The 20,232-nt window shown below is 41.0% G+C and overlaps 1 protein-coding gene across 1 annotated transcript in view; it reads right to left on the minus strand.

The window, feature by feature from the left end:
* LOC114667238 (zinc finger protein 271-like) overlaps nt 1–20,232 on the minus strand; it is a 61,345-nt gene that overhangs the window by 22,769 nt on the left and 18,344 nt on the right. Inside the window, exon 3 of the mRNA XM_051927959.1 lies at nt 15,777–17,007. Within this exon, the coding sequence (XP_051783919.1) occupies nt 15,777–17,007 (1,231 nt within the window). The remainder of the gene's footprint in view (nt 1–15,776; nt 17,008–20,232) is intronic.

Below are 20,232 nucleotides of genomic sequence, written 5' to 3' on the forward strand. Positions count from 1 at the left end.
ACAATTGTTCAGCTTTACCTATGAAATGTAATCCCTGTGATCTGGTTTGGAGCGTACAGCGGTTTGTACAATCCCAAGCAGCACATGCGTGAGGCATCTTTATCCATTACTTCACGACACAGCAGTGCCACTCGCAATATGGCGGAGACGTTCACGTGCGATGCTGCTGATCGTGATGTGTCTAGTAATTCTATGTCTATAAGGGCATGTACAGAAATCAATGCTAGGCCACGCCCTTCTCTATGGAGCACTGCAAGGTCCAAATTCCATCCTCTTTTTTAAAAAAGAAAGTTATTTGTCTTTACGAACGTTCCACCTGCAGAAAGGAACCTGTGAGAAAGGGTGAGGAGCTCATTCACAGGTGACAATCGTGCGTGTAGTGCTTGAATTTTTTCCATATCATAGGACAAACTAATAAACGAATGATGGCACACTGTAAGGTACTGATTGCACCAGAATGAAGTCACACAACTCACCTTGCTCGATTTTGGTGAATCAGGACGCAACCTTCTTCGTTGTCGCACCACCAAGTTAGGAATTCCCGATTAATGGTCAGATGTTTTGATATCTAAATATCAAGCCATCAGAGCACTAACAGCATTGTTTTAGTAGCGTTGTTAGAAGTAGACTGAGATACATACTTTTTTGTCTATGCTTATTTTTTATTTTTTCAGATCTTATTTTAGTTTCTAATATTCAATTGCACTGCATATTCAGTGCTGCGTGTTTGTTTTTTGTACGCCTGAGCCTGTAAGTTTATGGCTGCCACCTTGTGAGTGTTTGATCGATACAGCCTGCGCATGGCTTAAGCTGCAGTGTTTCGTTGTGTAGGATGAGGTTCTCTTTGCTCTGGTATGTCCCCCGTGAACTCTCAAGCATATTTTCTTTAAACTAAAAACCCACCGCTCTTTATTTGTATTTTAATGATGCATCGGCCCAAGTGACAGATATAGTGGCCATGCGACCCGATGCCCAGACCTTGTTGGTGCCCTATTCTTTAACCCCCACCCCCCCAACCCCCCAAAATTTTTTAACAGACTTGAGATGGTCTTAGCTTTTAAATCCCAGCTGAAGACTCACTACTTCAGTTTAGCATACCCTGACTAGAGCTGCTGATTAACTGTACAGACTGCATCTCTGTTGTTGCTCATTAGCACTGAAACGTAAGTAACATGATAGTTAGAATTGGATACTAACCCTCACCTATTCTGTTTCTCTTCTTGGGAGTTTTTCCTTGTCTTCTTAGAGAGTCAAGGCTGGGGGGCTGTCAAGAGGCAGGGCCTGTTAAAACCCACTGCGGCACTTCTTTTGGACTATACAAAAATGAATTGTATTATATTGTATTGTATGGTCCGGGTTAGCCCCACGCTCCCTTTTTATTTCTCAGAGCATCTTTCTTCTCTGCTAACCTCTATCCTCTCTCTTCTCATTATTTCTCTTTATTTCTTCCAATCTTTGTCTTTCTTTCTCTAGTATGTGATCCTTTTTCTTTCCCTTTTATCGGTGGTACAGGCTCCACAGGGTGCAGGTGTGATATGCTGTCTACTCCAAGGTGTGATTGAGGCATCTGACCGATCCGCTCACATTTCCACGTGAATACGCAATCAACCAAGCAACCCAAAAGTGAGCACCAGCTTGTACACATCCACACTCGACTGAAGCCTGCATGCTCCTGGACTTGATTATTTGTTACAAATCTCGCTTTACCACCGATCTCTTATGACCAGACTTAATAAGGACTTTGTAGTCTTAATAATGTTACATACAGGGAGTCAACAGACCCTAAGATTTCTCAAGGGGGTATCGCAGTAAGAACTTGAAGAAAGTTAAGCACAGGCAGAGGCATGACTACGGTGCAAAGCTTTGATGGGAGAAGTGGCATCTGGTGGAGAAACCTTGGGTAGCATCCCAACACCTTAGTATGAGAAAACCCAAGGCAAGGAGAGACACAAGTTAGTGAAGGATGAAGTGCGAGTAGGAGAGGAGGAGAATGGTGGGGGAATGTGGCAGAAAGGCATACGGTACAAGATGAGAATATCTGATGGAAATACAGTCATGTGGTGGGATGAAACCAATCACATTAAGTTCTTGATCGAGTCAGGTTATGATATCTCCTCCAGTCCATCTAACCTTTTTTTTTTTTTTTTTGCTAGGGCAAAGCTGAATAACCAGCATGCAAGTGGAGTGGTGCACTGAAACACATCCTCCTCTGCTGTCCAAAAGCCCTGGGAGAAGAGGAAGAGCAATATTGGTGGATCAATGACGAGGTGCTGAGGGCAATAACTGAGTCCATGTCCAGTGACTTTGTTCAGAGCACAAACCATAGATTGACAAGATATTTTATATTTTTTGTGTGATAATGGGAGAGGCCTCAACTTAGGTGTCCTACAGGCCTACTGGGAGAGGTTTAGGACTGGATCTGTTATTTCTCAGCCGGGGTGGCGTACACAGTCTTGTTTTATACTTTTTTGTTCAATTCTGAGTCGTTGAGGTATGTTAGTTACTTTTGTTTACTGTCTGCTTTCTTTTCTGTGTCTGTGTTATGTTCCATGTGTATTATGGGTGGTCCAGGTCATGCTATAAATCAGGAGGATCTTTCACACTTCTTGGCAGTTCATTTTGAAGGTGCTAGAGAGTTGGTGAGTTTTCTTGTGTTCTACTTTACTGGTGTGATTTTTGTCTGGATTCCTGACCATTTTGCTCTGTTTTTGTCTTGGGCCTTTGGATTGCCCTGGCTGGCAACTTCTTTTTGCCTTGTGTGTTCTATAAGGCTTCAGGTGCTTACAGAACATTTCTGGGATGATAAATCTTTTTATTTTTTTATTATTTTTGTTTTTTAGGATTCTGTGTGGCCCTTTTGTATTGAGTTGGGGTTTTTGATGGGATTTCCTCCTCTAGTAGGAATTTTTGGAAGTGCTTTGGGACTTCCAGTCATAACAGGGTCTAAGGAGATAACTCAGATTTCCAGAGAACACTTCAGCAACCACACTTGTGCCAAACAATGTACTGCGCACACAGCTCAGCGACTGGCACAAGAACACAAAATGCAGGGGAAATTTGTTGATAGGACTAAACACCAGACTGACTTTGAAAACCAGTTGAGGAGATGATTAGAAAATTACAACAATCTACATCTATCTAGATCTTTACGATATTTATCTGGACTTTCGGTAAGCATTTGATAAGGTGCCACATGAGAGGTTGGGCATCAAACTAAAAGAATTGGGAGTTCAGGGTGATGTTTATAGACCAGTGCAGAATTGGCTCAGACACAGGAATCAGAGGGTGATGGTGTGAGGAACCTCACATGTTAAGAGTGGTGACCAGCAGGGGTCAGTGTTAGGGCCGCTGCTATTTTTAATAAATATAAATGATTTAGATAGCAATATAAGTAACAAGCTGGTTAAGTCGGCAGATGATACCAAGATGGGTGCATTAGCAGATAATTTGGAATCCGTTATATCATTACAGAAGGACTTGGACAGCATACAGGCTTGGGCAGATTTGTGGCAGATGAAATTTAATGTCAGTAAATGTAAAGTATTACATATAGGAAATAAAAATGTTGGGTTTGAAAACACAATGGGCGGTCAGAAAATGAGAAGGATTTAGGAGTCACAGTGGACTCTAAGCTATTAACTTCCAGACAGTGTTCAGAAGCCATTAAGAAGGTGAACAGAATGTCAGGTTATATAGCGCCTTGATGTGTGGAGTACAAGTCACAGGAGGTTCTGCTCAAGCTTTATAACACACTGGTGAGGCCTCATCTGGAGTCCTGTGTGCAGTTTTGGTCTCCAGGCTACCAAAAACATAGCAGCACTAGAAAAGGTCCAGAGAAGAGCAACTAGGCTCATTCCAGGGCTACAGGGGATGAGTTATGAGGAAAGATTAAAAGAGCTGAGCCTTTACAGTTATTTTAAAATGAGTTCATCAAGAACACGGGGACACAGTTGGAAACTTGTTAAGAGGAAATTTCACACAAACATTAGGAAGTTTTTCTTTACACAAAGAATGATAGACACTTGGAATAAGCAACCACGTAGTGTGGTAAACAGTAGGACTTTAGGGACTTTCAAAACTCGACTTGATGTTATTGTAGAAGAATTAAGTAGATAACTGTTTTCATCTAGATTGCTCTAATGTTCTAATGAGAACAGGCCATTTAGCCCAACAAAGCTCGCCAGCCCTATCCACTTAATTCTTCCAAAATAACATCAAGTCAAGTTTTGAAAGTCCCTAAAGTCCTGCTGTCTACTACAAATGGAGATGGTGAAACTACTCTGAGCCAAGCCAGGTTTGGCCTCATGGTGGACTGCACTACATGATTCAGTGTAAATTCCACAAGTACTGCTATTGCTGTTAAGGCTGTTGATAGAATTAGATGTATCCATCAGACCATACATGATGCTTTTAAATGGTTGTATGTCCATGTCTCTATGTCTTCATTGGAACCATGCAGCCACCCGTAATGAAGGATTGAAGGCAGGTGCCCCATTTGTCCACAAGACCGACTTCATCTAATCCTCTCATATGAAGCCTGAAAACAAAGAGGAATGAATCAAGAACATTTGTGTTAGGTAAAATGCCCAGTGAGGGCTGGGTGGGCTTTTGGCCTTGGAACCCCTGTAGATTTTGTTTTTTTCCTCCAGCCTAAATGGAGTTTTTTTTCTGACCTTATCACTGCACTCGTATTTAGAGAGTTACATCATGACATTGTATATAAGGACGCCACTCTTTTACTTGAAATTTATCTGTTTTTTAAGATTGTTTAGATTTTTTTTTCTTTGTTACTTCCACCTGCATCTTCTGATTCAGGCTGTTGTGTAATCCCTAGATTCTCTGTCATTTCAGATCCTTCGACTATATTCTCTGCTACACCACAGCCCACCACTCATTATACAGTGTTTAGTTTATAGTGCTTTTTTTGCACCTTACTAGACATTTCCTCTTATACCTTAATTTTAGTTAAACTTTAATAAGGCGCCGTCGACAAAGACTGAAAGGTTTTTAAGAAGCACCAAGACGGTGTTGTTTCATTTTAACCGCTAGATGGCGATAAAGACCGCAAGTCCCCACGCACTTCACTTTCCCGTTGCCTGTTGAGGAGCGCTTGTAGCAAAGTTTGAGTTCCAGTCGTCAAAGGAAAGACGGCTGTTTTTGTCAGGTGTAGAGAGAGAGAGAGAGAGAGAAAATAAAAAGCTCTTTCTAAAGTGAGACCAAACTGTCTAATTTTTTCGGAACTTTCGATGGGGCGTTTCTTCGGCCTTTATTCCATGAAGCAGATAAGTCCTTATGCCTTCTATGAAAATGACGACATGCTGCTGCGCGGTTTGCCGTGTCCGCTGATGCTGAACTTAATCGATGTACAGCCTCACGTAAATTCCACCATACAACATCATTTACCTCCGTGTGGGTGAAAGCGTCGACATCTCTAAGCCCATCTAAAATCACTTCGCATCGAAGTAATATAAAATGTGCATTTTACACAGTCTGCCAACGCCATGAACTCTCTCGCCATCAGTACCTTCCAAAAACGCGTCAGTCATATATTGAAGTCTTAGCCACGCCCACTGACCCGCGCTAATTAAAATAGGTTTGCCTGTTGAGAACTTCAAAATGAAAGAGCAAAGTGGAAAATGAAAATCCAATGAGCAGCCGGTGCCGCCAGTGCTTATTTGCGTTTGGCTTTCATTTTTGCAGATGGACGTACTGCAAACTTAAAGGGAAAAAAATATATGAACGAAAAATTGAATTTTCATTTTAGCAGTTATTATGCATGTCACGAAGGTGTGACCACGGGGGGCTGGGGTGGGCATTGCCACCCCCCAGAGACAAGCCGTGCCCACCCTGCGAAATGCTCTGTCTGTCCAATGAAAACTCTGGAGAAGAATAACATTTGATTTTCAAAACTGAGTTGTTTTCCAATTGTCCCGTTTGAATTTGCGGCGTATCCATTGTCAACAGCGTATACATTCCATTCTTCTTTTATTTTCTGGTTGGTAACACCAAAGGCTATGCATAGATGGCTTATTAAAAAGCAGACATCTTCAACCTGATAGATAGATAGATAGATAGATAGATAGATAGATAGATAGATAGATAGATAGATAGATAGATAGATAGATACTTTATTAATCCCAAGGGGAAATTCGCATTCTCCAGCAGCAGCATACTGATACAATAAACAATATTAAATTAAAGATTGATAATAATGCAGGTTAAAAAACAGACAATAACTTTGTATAATGTTAAATGTTAACGTTTACTCTGTCCCTCCGCAAGCTGTTGGCTCCACGGTTGAGCCCAGTACCGCTGCTACCAACATGGAGCACAGCGCACCCACGTCGGGAACTGAAACTTCCAAAGATGTAGATAAGCCTACACAATCCTCCTTCTCTGCGCCTGTGGCAGAGGTTCTCCAAACCTCTGCCTTCAACAAAATATACAGTCCGGTCTGCCTGACTTAAATATGGATAGCCCATCCCAGCCCATTTTAATTAATTATCCCAAGCGCACATTCGGAAAGACACTCAGATGATTTAGTGCAAGTTGGTATCAGACTCGACCATGGCTTGAATATTCTGTTGTCCGTGATGGCAGCTTTTGCTTTGCCTGCCGCAAATTTAGTGTTTCCAATTCGGACCGCGAGGACATCTTCACCAAACACGGCTACACTAATTGGAAAAAAGCTCTAGAAAAAGACGGTGGCGGCTTCCACAAACACGCGTCTAGTATCCCACACGTCAGAGCCATGTCTACATGGCAAGAGTATCGGCGCCGGGCAGAGACGGGTGAAAGCATAGTTCAACTACTGTGTCCAACCCAGATAGAAAACAATAGATATTATGTAAAAAGCACTGGGGAGGCCGTTCAGTTCCTTGCAGTCAATGAACTGGCTCTGCGTGGTCACAATCACGAAGGTGGGGAGGAGGGGCTTTTCCTTAAGTTCTTTGATTATACAATCAAAAAAGATGCCAAACTTGCAGAAATTGTAAAATACATCCCAGACAACGCAAAATACACATCCAATGTAATTCAAAATGAAATAATTGAGACTCTTGCCAAAATGGTGGCAAAAGATATCAGGACCAAATATGAAAAAGCTTACTCTCCGGAACTTTGCATTAAAGGTGATGGTACCAGGGATCGCTGTAATATTGAGAATTTGTCTGTAGTGATTAGATTTGTCCAGAACTCCATCCCTGAAGAACACCTGATTGGCTCTCACATGTTGTATACATTTGACTTTATTGATATTTACCTTGTAGATGTAGTTCTATATTTGTTCACAAAAATAATAATACAAGTTCCATTGCCTCTGTTAATTTTATTGAACAATATATATATATATATGTTATATAAAACTATGTTGTTATTAGGGCGGCATGGTGGCGCAGTGGGTAGCGCTGCTGCCTCGCAGTTAGAAGACCTGGGGACCTGGGTTCGCTTCCCGGGTCCTCCCTGTGTGGAGTTTGCATGTTCTCCCCGTGTCTGCGTGGGTTTCCTCCGGGTGCTCCGGTCTCCTCCCACAGTCCAAAGACATGCTGGTTAGGTGGATTGGCGATTCTAAATTGGCCCTAGTGTGTGCTTGGTGTGTGGGTGTGTTTGTGTGTGTCCTGCGGTGGGTTGGCACCCTGCCCAGGATTGGTTCCTGCCTTGTGCTCTGTGTTGGCTGGGATTGGCTCCAGGAGACCCCCGTGACCATGTGTTCGGATTCAGCAGGTTGGATAATGGATGGATGGATGTTGTTATTATTATTTGACCCCCCTACAAAAATGGGGATGGATGGATATTTTTGCCTCCCCATATCCCCCCCCCTCCCCCACATGATGTTCTGGTCACACCTCTGGCATGTCATGAAAAAAAATCCATTTTCATTTTACCTGTGACACTGACACAGCAAGACGGGTATGGAAAAAGAAAAGACAAAAGGGTGATTTAATTTTATTTTAAAATTTTTCAAAATTGATTCCTATGTGTGTGGAAGATAAAATTGGTGTAATTTTCTTTAATTTTTAAATTATCCTTGCGTGTGCATGTCGCAAAAGAAAAGTCAAAAGAGAGATTGCATTTTCATTTTATAATCTTAATTTTCATTTCCTGTTTTTCGCTACCTAAGCGGAGTTAAGGTTACGCCCCGAGGCAGACGCGTGAGTGAGGTGGGCCCCGTCCCGCATCCAGATGAGTCTCTCTCGGATTTGCGCTAATAAATTGGTACCGCAAGCCAACTATGATACTTAGCGCGATGGGAGAAGTCACAAAATCAACCGGAGTGTTCAAGCAAATTACAGAAAAAAAAGCCTAATCTAAATCTGTTAAGTAGTTCTCTCAATCGCTAGCTAAGCAGAGGTAAGGAACACGCCCAGAGTCTGGCTAGTGAATGAGGGCAAGTGAACAATTATACTTAGTGTGATTAGAGAATTATCAAAATCAACCGGAATGTTCAAGCAAATTATAGAAAAAAATCTAAATCTGTTAAGTAGTTCTCTCGTGAAAAACGGAGAGACATACAGACATTGGATTTTATATATTTAGAGATGTAATTGATTTAATAGTGTAGTCCACATTATTGAAGTGGAATGAAAATAAAATACTTATATATATATATATATATATATATTTATAGAAGTATAAACTGAAAGTTGTGAGTGCATATGTATTCACCCCCTTTCCCGCACAACCCCTAAATAAGATCTGCACCAACGAAGTGTCACATAATTAGTTGATTAGGGTCCACCCTTGTGCCATCACAGTGTCACGTGATCTGTCACCTGACGTCTGTATAATTAGGCCTGTTCTGAAAGGTCCCTAACTCAACGACGGAGCACTGAAAAAAGGGAGACAAAGTTGTGGAAAAATACAGGTCAGGGTTGGAGTGAACTAAAGTCCCTTGGAGGGAAAGAGCAGATGGAGTCTTTCATAATCCCCTCGAAGAACTTCATGACAAGACATGCGAGTTCTACAGGGCGGTAATCATTAAGGCATGTGGGTTTATTGTTTTTCGGTATGGGTAACCAATTTAAAAAAAAAAAAGTAGAAACCACATGCTGGGCTAAAGAGTCATTGAGGATGGATGCAAACACTCCAGCTAGATGATCAGCACATGATTTAAGAATGTGCCCGGAGACTCCATCCTGACCTGATCCTTTCTGGCAGTTTTACATTTCTCTGTGCTAGTGCCAGTCCCATTATCCTCAATAACTGGCACGTTAATATTAGCTCCGTTGGTGTCACACTGCACATAAAAAGCATTCAGGTTGTTAACCAGACAAGAGTCAACATACACAGTGGGTTTACCTCTAAAGTCCGTATTGGGCTGCTGTTCCCCAGATGAAAGTCAGACACCACGGTCTCCTTGTACCACCTCTTTGCCTTCTTCACACCCTTCCTTAGAGAGTAGCAGGCAGCCTTGTACTCACTATAGTCTCCAGTCTGCCAGCCCATGTTGTAAGCCATGGTACACACATTCACAATGTCCCAGGTGGTTTTGCTCACCCACGGTTTCCAATTAGAGAAACAGCAGATTGTTTTTGTTGGAACGATGGAACTACATACCTGATAGGAGAAGGCCACCCACCAAGATGCACAAACGGAACGAGGAGGGCATTAATCAAAGATGCAACAAAGACACCAAGGATAACACTGAAGGAGCTTCAGAGATTCACAGTGGAGATGGGATTATCGATTCCCTAGGACCACTTTAAGCTTGCGAGTGGAATAGTGGCCAGAAAAAAAGCCATTGCTTAAAGAAAAAAAATAAGAAAAACACATTTGGGGTTTGCCCAACAGCATGTGGTGGACTCCCCAAACACATAGAAGAAGGTTTCCTGGTCAGATGAGACTAAAATTTTTGAGCAGCATGGGAAATACCACGTGTGGCGTAAACCCAACACTTCCCATCACCCCGTGAACACCATTCACAAAGTGAAGCATGAAGGTGGTGGTGACATCATACTCTGGGGACAGGAAAACCAGTCAGGATTGAAGAAAAGATGGATGGCAGCAAATGTAGGGCAATTCTTGAAGAAACCTGCTTCAGTCTGCCAAAGATTTGAGACTGGGATGAAGGATCACCTTCCAGCATGGCTATGAATGACCCTCAGCACACTGCTAAAGCAACACTGGAGTGGTGTAAAGGGGAACACTGAAATGTCTTGGAATGGCCGAGTTAAAGCCCAGACCTCAATCCAGTGGAGAATCAGTGGCATGACTTGAAGATGACCAGACACCAATACAACCCATAGAACTTGAAGGAGTTGGAGGGGTTTTACGTTGAAGAGTGGGTGAAAATCCCAGTGGCCAGATGTGCTAAGCTAATCAAGACATTCAACAGGAGACTTGCAGCTGGAATTGCAGTAAATGGCGGCTCTACAAAGTATTGACTTTGGGGGGTGAATACCAATGGACACTCAGGAGTCCTGTTTTATTGTCTTAGGTGTTGTTCATGTTCCAATAAAAAATCAGAGTTGTAGGCATGCTGTAAAAATCAAATGGACCTAACCTCCCAACAACCTAATTTAATTTAGGTTGTAATGTGACAAAAAGCGAGGGGGGATGAATAGTTTTACAAGGCACAACAACTATATAGCACTACTAGTAGTAGTACTCCCCACTTGCTTGGATTTTATCTTGTTCTCTGTTGCTTTTGGTTCCTGACCCTTTTAATAATTCTTGTACATATTGTAACTTGCTTTGTAAGTCGCTTTGGATAAAGGTGCCTGCACAATAAATTAAAAATAAAAAATCACCCAAGCCTTGTAATTATTACCCTGTCAGATCTCACAGTGCTGTCCAATGGAACACACAAGAAGTAAAAGAAACAAGTCAAAGGTAAGGTGACGTACCCCATCCTTGCTGATCCCTTTCTTTCGCACCAAACACCATTAAATACATGAAGTGCAGAGTCAAATACTGTATAAAACCAGTAACAAATGCATAAAATAATAAAAACTCAATCACAATAATGACGATTTACTGTATCCCTGATAAGAATACACAATAAATGTACTCAAGGGGAGACTTCACTAACAACTGAAGAGGCTCCTCTCTTGTAACTGACAGAAATTCTAGCAAAAACTGTGAGGCATAAGTAATGTTAGCCAGCAACTTGAAATGTCACCCACTGCCAAAGTTCTGCACCTGACAGATATTTATATATTATATATATATATATATATATATATATACACACACATACATACACACACACACCAGTAACGGCGAATACACTTGACTTGAGTGTTCCTAGTTGTCAACCTCTTTCTCTGTACGTTTATCATTCATTTGCTCAGAGGTTGATACGCTTGCTGCTTCCTGAGCAGCTCTTCTTTTCTCCACCTTAGTGGCCTGCTTCTTCTCTTCTTTCGTCTGCATCTTCTCGCGTTAAAACTGATTAAGTTAGTGTTGTGTTGCAACTACTTAGTACATTTTCTTTAATTTTTCACTTAAGCTGGCACTTACTTCTTCAATCTGCCTCAAGAATGATTTAAGATATGAAGTGGTAAAGGAAGCGATGGCGATAGGAATGAGAACGGCGCCTGTACGCATGTGCCACATGGCTGCCCTGGAGAGAGTTCATTCTACAATAAAATAAAATAAAAATAAAAAGAGGAATAACCTTGGAGGTCAATCATCACTCCGAAAGTGGCTAGTAGACGTCACGTAGTATATGTGTACCAAATTTCAGGTCAAACGGTTTGCGAACTACAAGTGATTTAAAATCGAGGACAGACAAACGAACAGCCATGGTAGCATATTATATATATATATTATATATATATAGTACATACATATACTGTACACATATATTATACATAATACACTAAATTATAAATTTATATTTATACAATATTATATATGTTTTTTTTTTATTTTAGTGCCTTAAAATAAGGTTTTGCCTTCAACCCCTTTATTCTTTCACAGAAGTAAGCGATTCTCAAACTCGGGCCTGAACACTTCATATTCCTCTCGATTCAGAGTCGGTCATTTTATCTCCGATTCTTCTTTAATTAGTTGGCCCCCACCTTTTATTTATTTATTTTTTTGTTCTGTATTCGGAAAAGCACAGTTTCATTTTTACAATGATAAAGACGTTTAGAAATGTGTGTATTTAGCTGTAGCTTTAAATGCTTGAAACAAAATTATAAACCATTAAAAAGCGTTACTCCAAAAACAATGTTTCAGTATCCAATAATCACACAACTTTGACAACAGGTCATCTTTTTAGATTGTCCAACATGATGGGCATGATTGTCCCCCTTGAGCACCCCTTGCTGCCTGTTGCTGTTACCTTTTTCCTCAGCGGTCAGCCAGGCCCATCAGCAGTTACGTGAACCTGAAGTGAGCTGTGTGCCCAGTCCAGTTCTAACTGTACATTTGCAAGGGTGACACTCTCCCCTCAAACACAGACCTCCCTCCAAGTCCTGATGAACAGTTTCAGCAGATTTATTAACGATGGGTCTTGTGATAAATGCTGAATGGACAAGGACCCTACAGGCAGACTGAGGTCACCTAAGCCCTTAAAGAGTCCGAGCCAAAATAATACAACAAGTGCCTACAAACATCACTGAAAGTTCGGAAAAAAGCAACTCATAGTTATGTACAATATTTTTTTTTGGGGGGGGGGGGTCGGGGGAATGGGTTAGGACCCTTTTCTTCATGGTGGTGTGCCATAGCCAAATGTTGATCTAGGGGATGGATCAAGTATGTAATTCATCTCTTTTGTGACTGGAAGGCCAGTGCTTTTGCTCTGGGAAGCTTTGGAGAATGTCACACAGCTCCACTTTGCCTTTTGGAAACCATCTTTTCAGAAAACATACCTTGTTTTGAACTTATTAGATCCACTGCTATATGAACTCTTGGCTCCGTAAAAGTCACTGCTACTGAAATGTAAAATGTCTTACAAAGTTACCATGGACAATGATTTGAGTCATCCCTTTCCGTTACAGAACAGCAATTTTGATGATGGCTACTGTGTGGTGGTGTTTCCCTGCATCTGAAGAATTACTGGGATGTGAAGTGCACTTTTAAGCCATCCCGGAGATGTTCTCCTTGGTGTTTGTCTGAAATAAAACCTTGATTGACAAAGAATGGTGTCTTGGTGTTATTCGTGCAACACTGAGGACCAAAATGCTACAATGCGTATTGTCTATTTTTAAATCAATTCTGTGCCACATTCAGATCATGGGATAAAAGCTCTTGGGATGCACTTATTGTTGTATATTTGTTGATTGTCCTTGTCTGGCTTATGTAGGTCTTTCTGCCATAAGCCCATTATTCCAAAGATGTATCATAAATGCAAGATTGATTTAATACCTTGGATTTTGCTTTGTGTTATGAGAACACTCCTAAGGGTCCATCATTGTACTCTTTACAGATTTTTCTTGATTAGGGCCTTGTGGTTCATCTTTCCACATTCATCTGCGTTTGACACACTTTCACATTCTTTCATTTAGCCATATCTTGGAGGAGGGGTGTTAGATGTTCAATCAAAAAGTTAGGTATGGTATTCTGTCTTTCAATTAGCAATGGTTCAAAGATTGGTTTGACTTTTTAACTCTTTGAGGGCTGAATATTTTTTCCAAAAAACAGTTTTCTGAAAAGCAATAGCTTCAGACAGAAATCAACATAAAACATCTGTTGCTGCCACTTTGCCAAGAACGTGCGGCAGGTATGCTGCCAGGCTGTCTTCGCTTGGCTGGGGCAGCAGTACCAGCAGTCATGGTCACAGTCTATTGCAATCTGATTTCTACCTCTTAAGTGGCAGTCCCCCCAAGCAAACACTACCGTAGCCGTGTCAGCCACATGAACCTGTTCAGCACCATGATTAGCTGGGGACTAGTCAGCTGAAGCTGGAACCTCACATTCATTTTTCATTGCTTGTATCAAAATCGGAGTCCAACAAGTCATAGTCCAATTCAGAGAGAATAGGCAAAATGTCATCCACAGAGTGTGTTGCTTTACGTATCCGCTTTGATCTCTTGCCAGATGTCAGTGCCATTTTTGCCGTTGTTTGCACTTTGCTACTCACGGGAGAGAAGGAAATCTCGGTCAAAACCAAGAAAGCTAACTTTCCTTCTAGCAACGAGAGTCCAACTAAAACAGTTGGTTTTGTCACAGTTTACAGTTGATTACCATCATCAACTCCTCCTTTTGACAACAGTTGACATCAGCCCTGAAAGAGTTAAGCTGTTACCTGAGGCCATTCCATTTCTTCATGAGTATGTTTTCTCCGTTTGTCTGTCTGTGTCATTCCTTACAATTTGGGGTCAAAAACCAAAGCATGTGCTAGGACAGATCACTAACAACTTCTATGTTTTGCCACTCTGGTGTCCACCAGAGACAGACCCCTCCAGTAACTTACATTGTCTTGCCATCATCCTTTCTACCTTCCTCACTTCCTTGGCATGGGCAAAAAGGGCAAAGTACTGGAGCTGTGGTCATTTCACAGAGCTCAGGATTTGACAGTTGGACCCAAATTCTTCTAAGATGGTCAAATTCATAGCCAACTAGCTCTAAGGACTTTTCTTTAGGTTACAATTCATTTTCTATATTTGCCTCCCCAGTATGTTTATAATGTGCTCTGTATATCTTTCTCCAGAAAGCTTCAGTTTCTTCCAAGTTCGCTCCTGCCAATGATCGATAGAACTTATGTGGGCTGTCTCGGGAAAAGTCTTGAATCACTTCTCTTCTGTTCTCCAGGCAGGATATTTTTGCTGTTGTGAACTTCAGCTCATTTTTGTGGTTTTGTGTAAATATTGCGATTTCCCTTGTTGCATACGGATGACCACTTTATAAGACCTGACTACTTCCATTTAGGCTTTAATGAACGTAACCTCTTGTTGCATGTAGGTTTGTTGACTTTCATTTCCTTTGTGCTTCCACTTCAGGAGTCATGAACTTTACTTTCTAGAGCTGTTAATATCTGGCATGCTTATTATAAACTGCTGACATAATCCCTAAGTTGTCTCCAGTTGCTTGTAGGATATGATGGTAATTGGAGTACCATCCAGACCGGCTTTGTTCTTCCCAGTTAGCTATGTGGATTATGTCTACTTGTTTCTTTTGGGGTTGAATTCTCCAAAATGGCTGGGTGTGCTCACTGTCAAAAACAGGAATGAACTTCACTCTTTAGTCACGATTCCTTTTATAGGGATATTGACTCACAGGGTGTCTAGATGGATATACAAAAGTTCTTTTTAATGAGTTATATGGATCCCAGAAACACTGGTACACTTGTGGTGGTTTGCTTCAGGCGTGGTATAGCTCTGACTGCATTTCTCATTATTTGATTTTTGTCCCTCCATTTGTATTACTGAGTAATCACTGGAGACTGAAACTTAATCTAGAGTTTCTTAGATGTTTGTTCTCTTTAAAAACAACGTCCTATTTTCCGTCAGTTATTTTTCTGGCCATTGGAAGTGGTGTGAACAATATCTCCTCATTACATGTCTCTCTGATGCTGATAGGTGTCATATTTTTCAGTCAATAAATTTGGCAACTTCGTCACACCTTTTGGTATATAATCCTTCAGAGTACAATCCAGTTTCTCTCCAGTGTGAATTCCTGGGTTTCTCAAACTACCCTCAGTACAGAATTTTTTCCCACAGTCAGATCAGCAAACACCCTTCTCTTCAAAGCAAATTTCTGTAAGACTCTGTAGACTCTTCTTGTCAGAAAACCCTTCACCTCACTGAGAACAGGAATTTGACTTTTCTTCAGTGTGAACTTTAGAGTGTCTCTGAAGTTTGCCCTTGTCAGAAAACTGCTGACCACATTCAGAACAGCAATATGGCTTCTCTCCAGTGTGAATTCTACAATGTCTCCGAAGTGAGCCCTTGTCAGAAAATCCCTTGCCACATTCGGGGCAACGGTATGGCTTCTCTCCTGTGTGAATTCTTCGGTGTATCGGAAGATGGCTAATTTGTGAGAATCGCCTACCACAGTCTGCACAGCTGTACGGCTTCTCCCCAGTGTGAATTCGCATGTGCACTTGAAGACTGCTACTGTCAGAGAATCGCTTGTCACATTCGGTACAACAGTATGGCCTTTCATCAGTGTGAATTCTTCTGTGCGTTTTAAGATGGCTACTCTGCGAGAACTGTTTTCCACATTCAGAACAGGAATATGGCTTCTCTCCAGTGTGAATTCGCAAGTGTACCTGAAGAGTGCTACTGTCAGAAAATTGTTTGCCACATTTACAACAACAATATGGCTTTTCTTCAGTGTGAATTCTCGTATGCTTTTTAAGATGACTCAGTTGTGAGAATCGTTTCCCACATTCTGTACAGCAATACGGCTTCTCTCCAGTGTGAATTCTTATGTGGATCTGAAGGCAGCTCTTTTCAGAGAATCGCTTGCCACATTTAGAACAACCATACGGCTTCTCTTCAGTGTGAATTCGCGTGTGCCTTTTATAATGACTACTTTGCGAAAATCTTTTTCCACATTCAAAACAACAGTACGGCTTCTCACCGGTGTGGATTCTTATATGGTTCTGAAGATCATTACTATAAGAGAATCGTTTGCCACATTCAGAACAGCAATATGGTCTCTCACCAGTATGAGCTCTTCGGTGTATCTGAAGATGGCACATCTGAGCAAATTTCATTCCACAGTCAGGACAAGAATATGGCTTCACTCCATTGTGTACTCTCTTGTGGTTCTGAAGTTGGGCTGCTTTTAAAAAGCATTTTCCACAGTCAGGACAGCTGTGTGGCGTCTGGCTGGAATGGTTCTGTTGATTACCCTTGCCCTTAAATTTGCACTTGAAACTTTTCCCCTGCCCATGGGAGACTTGCAGAACCTCTGAATTTGAATTGCACTCTTTTTGAGTGTTAGTATCATCAATCCTTATCAGTTTCACAACAGGGAGAGAGGTAAGGTGCACAGACGCTGGTGTCAGAACCGGTGGTGTTGACTTGTCACCATTGGGAGCCTGTTCTAGTCTGTCCTGAAGGGAAGTCTGGATAAAGAAAGGTGTGGAGAAACTGCAGCTTTCTTGGACATCTACAAAAAGACACACAATTAAGTTTAGAAAGAAATCTGACTAAAACAAAGCAAACCAAATTCACTCCAATGCTCTAAGCCAATAATTTTCAGTTAGAAAAGTAGTGACACTGTCTCCACCTGCTTCACAGAGCAATCTTAAGAGACACAGAAAATTTCAATGCATTAAGGTGACAGTAAGAACTAAACAAAAATGTGGGGAACAATGTTTTGGATTCAACTTCCTGTCCATTGCTTTCCAATCCTTAATGAAAATAAAATGCTTTTTCAAATTATATAAATCTCTTAAATGGTTAAAATAATGAGAGAACAAATGTATATACAGTGGGTACAGAAAAGAATCGCCCCCTTCGAAATATTCCTATTTTTTCTGCTTTACAGCCTTAAATGAAAACACACACAAACTAATATTTCTTCCCAGCTTTACTTACTCAATGCAACCTATAACATCCAAGTGAAAGATATCACAGCTACAGTTCTAAAGAATTACAAAAAAATCAAAAACAAGACATACTTAGATTAATAAAGGATCACCCCCCAAAGTCAATATTTTGTTGACCCTCCTTTTTCTTTAATGATAGCCTTAAGTCTATTGAGATACATCTCTATCAGCTTTGCACATCTAGATTGAGCAATATTTGTCCACTCTTCTTTACAGTTTAACTGTTCAAGTTCGTTCAAATTGGATGGTGAGCGTTGGTGGTCTGCTATCTTCAAATCTTTCCACAGATTTTCAGTGGGATTTAGGTCTGGGCTCTGACTGGTCTACACAGGACATTCACTTTTTTCTCCTTCAGCCACTGTGTGGTCAATTTTGCTGTGTTCTTCGGGTCATTGTCGCATTGAAAGGTGAACATTCTGCCCTAGGACCTGTGGCAGAGAAACACCCCCACAACAGGATGCTGCCCCCTCCATGGTTTACTGTAGGTATGGTGTGTTGTGGATGGTGAGCTGCATTGGATTTCTGCCAGGTGTACCATTTGGGTATTGAGGCCAAATAGTATTGATTTTGGTCTCATCTGACCATAAGACCTTTTTCCACTTGGCATCAGAATCTTCAAGGCACATTCTAGCAAAGCTCAAACGAGCCCTAATGTGGCCTTTCTTGAGAAGTGGCTTTTCCTTGTGACCCTCCTGAACAAGCCACAATTGTGGAGCTCTTGTGAAATTGTTGTCACATGCTAACAATGATCACTCTTTGCCAAAAAATCCTGTAACTCCTTCAAAGTGGCCATTGGTCTCTTGGTAACCTCTCTTACCAGTTTCCTCCTTGCTCTTCCATCCAGTTTGGAGGGACGGCCAGATATAGGGAGGATTCTAGTAGTACCAAACACTTGCCACTTCTTTATTATGGACTTTACTGTGATCCATGGGATTGATAAAGCCTTTGAGATTTGTTTGTATCCATCTCCTGCATTATGTCTGTCCACAACTCTATACCTGAGATCTTTTGAAAGTGGCTTGCCACCCCTAGTCAGTTGTCTGCTGTCCGTTGCACTACCAAGCAAAGGAATGCTCCAGGAACAGCTTCACTAATCACACTGATTACAATTGATCACAGGTGGAAGGACGCCAGTAACCACGGTCTGCAATGGAAATGCTGGGCACTAACGCCTGATTGAGTTTAGGAGGGGGTGATCCTTTATTCATCTCAGTATTTCTTGTTTTTGATTTTTTAAAATTCTTCTGAACAGTAGCTGTGATATCTTTCACTTGGATGTTATAGATTGCATTGAGTAAGTAAAGCTGGAAAAAATATTGGTTTGTGTGTTTTCATTTAAGGCTGTAAAGCAAAAAAAAAAAAGGGAATATTCTGAAGGGGGGGGGGGGATTCTTTTCTATACCCACTGTATGAAAAAGTCACACAACCTTCCAATTTTGCCGTCTGAATTACAACTGACTCCATCTTAAACTACTGGGGCTAAGAAGATATGATACTAATATCAATGAGAAATTTGCTATGAAATCCTTGGTAGAAGACCCAGATCATGATATTAATTGATGCCATTTTATATTTTTCATGGAATAAAAGTCCAAGTTTATATTTATGGCTAAGTGCACATAGTACAATATAACAAGATTTTTACAATCAGGCCTTCCAATGACAGTAGCACTATATCAGCAACCAACAGCAATTATAACAAAACAATCAGTAGACCGGTACACAATTGTGGGAAAAAAGTATTTGCCTCCATCCTAATGAAAATTTGTCGTCTTGTATACTTGTCTAAAGATCTAAAGCCATTCACTATGACAATATGTAATTTCAGCCAACCTCACCATATACTGACACTTACAATGAAAGTGAAGTCATCACCACAAAGTTTCTAGAAGAATACCTTTACTCAATAAAAGGAAATTCTGGAAGAAACTGAGGGGGAAAAAAAGCCATTTCTAAGTCTCTGAGACTTCACTGCACAGCAGTAAATACTATTAATGCCAAATGAAGAATATCAGGAACACTGAGGAGTCTTCAAGGGAGGGCCAATAATGATTCACTCAAAAAGTCACAAAGGATTAGCAAAGAACAGTGGGCCTCTCGAACCTCAGCTAAGGTCAGTGTTCGTGACTCCACGATAAGTGAGAGACAAAGGAAAAAATGGGATTCATCGGAGTAGCAAAGAGGAACGTTCTGGTGTCCAATAGCAACAGCTCTCATCTTACATATGCAAAGAAAACCCTGGATGACCCCCCATAGACACACAACCCTATGGCTTTTAGAAATAATGCTGTATGGACAGAAGAGTCAAAGACAGAACTCTTTTGACACCGTATGTTCTATTTTGTCTTGTGTTTGACACTAAAAACATCATAGCTACAATAAAACAAGGGGGTACTAGTGTGATGGGGTATGGATGCTTTGCTGCCTCAGGACCAGGAACACTTTGCATTTTTGAAGGAACTGTGAATTCAGACTTTACCAGAGTATTCTTATGAAGAATGCCTGACCATCTGTATGTGACCTAAAGTGTAAATTGGTAATTCAGTAGGGCAACGGCCCAAAACACAATAGTAAGTCTACAAATGAATGGTTTGGAAGAAACTATATTGAAGTTTTGGGGAAAGTCTGGTCAGAGGCCTGACTTGAGCCAAACATAGATGATGAAACAAGTACAGTTGGAAAATTGTTAACTCTTTGAGGGCTGAATATTTTTTCCAAAGAACTAAGTTTTCTGAAAAGCACACAAAGCAATCGTTTCCCACATAAATCAACATAAAACGCCT

This window comes from Erpetoichthys calabaricus, chromosome 1, assembly GCF_900747795.2.
Source record: "Erpetoichthys calabaricus chromosome 1, fErpCal1.3, whole genome shotgun sequence".
In the NCBI taxonomy this organism is placed as follows: Eukaryota; Metazoa; Chordata; class Cladistia; order Polypteriformes; family Polypteridae; genus Erpetoichthys; species Erpetoichthys calabaricus.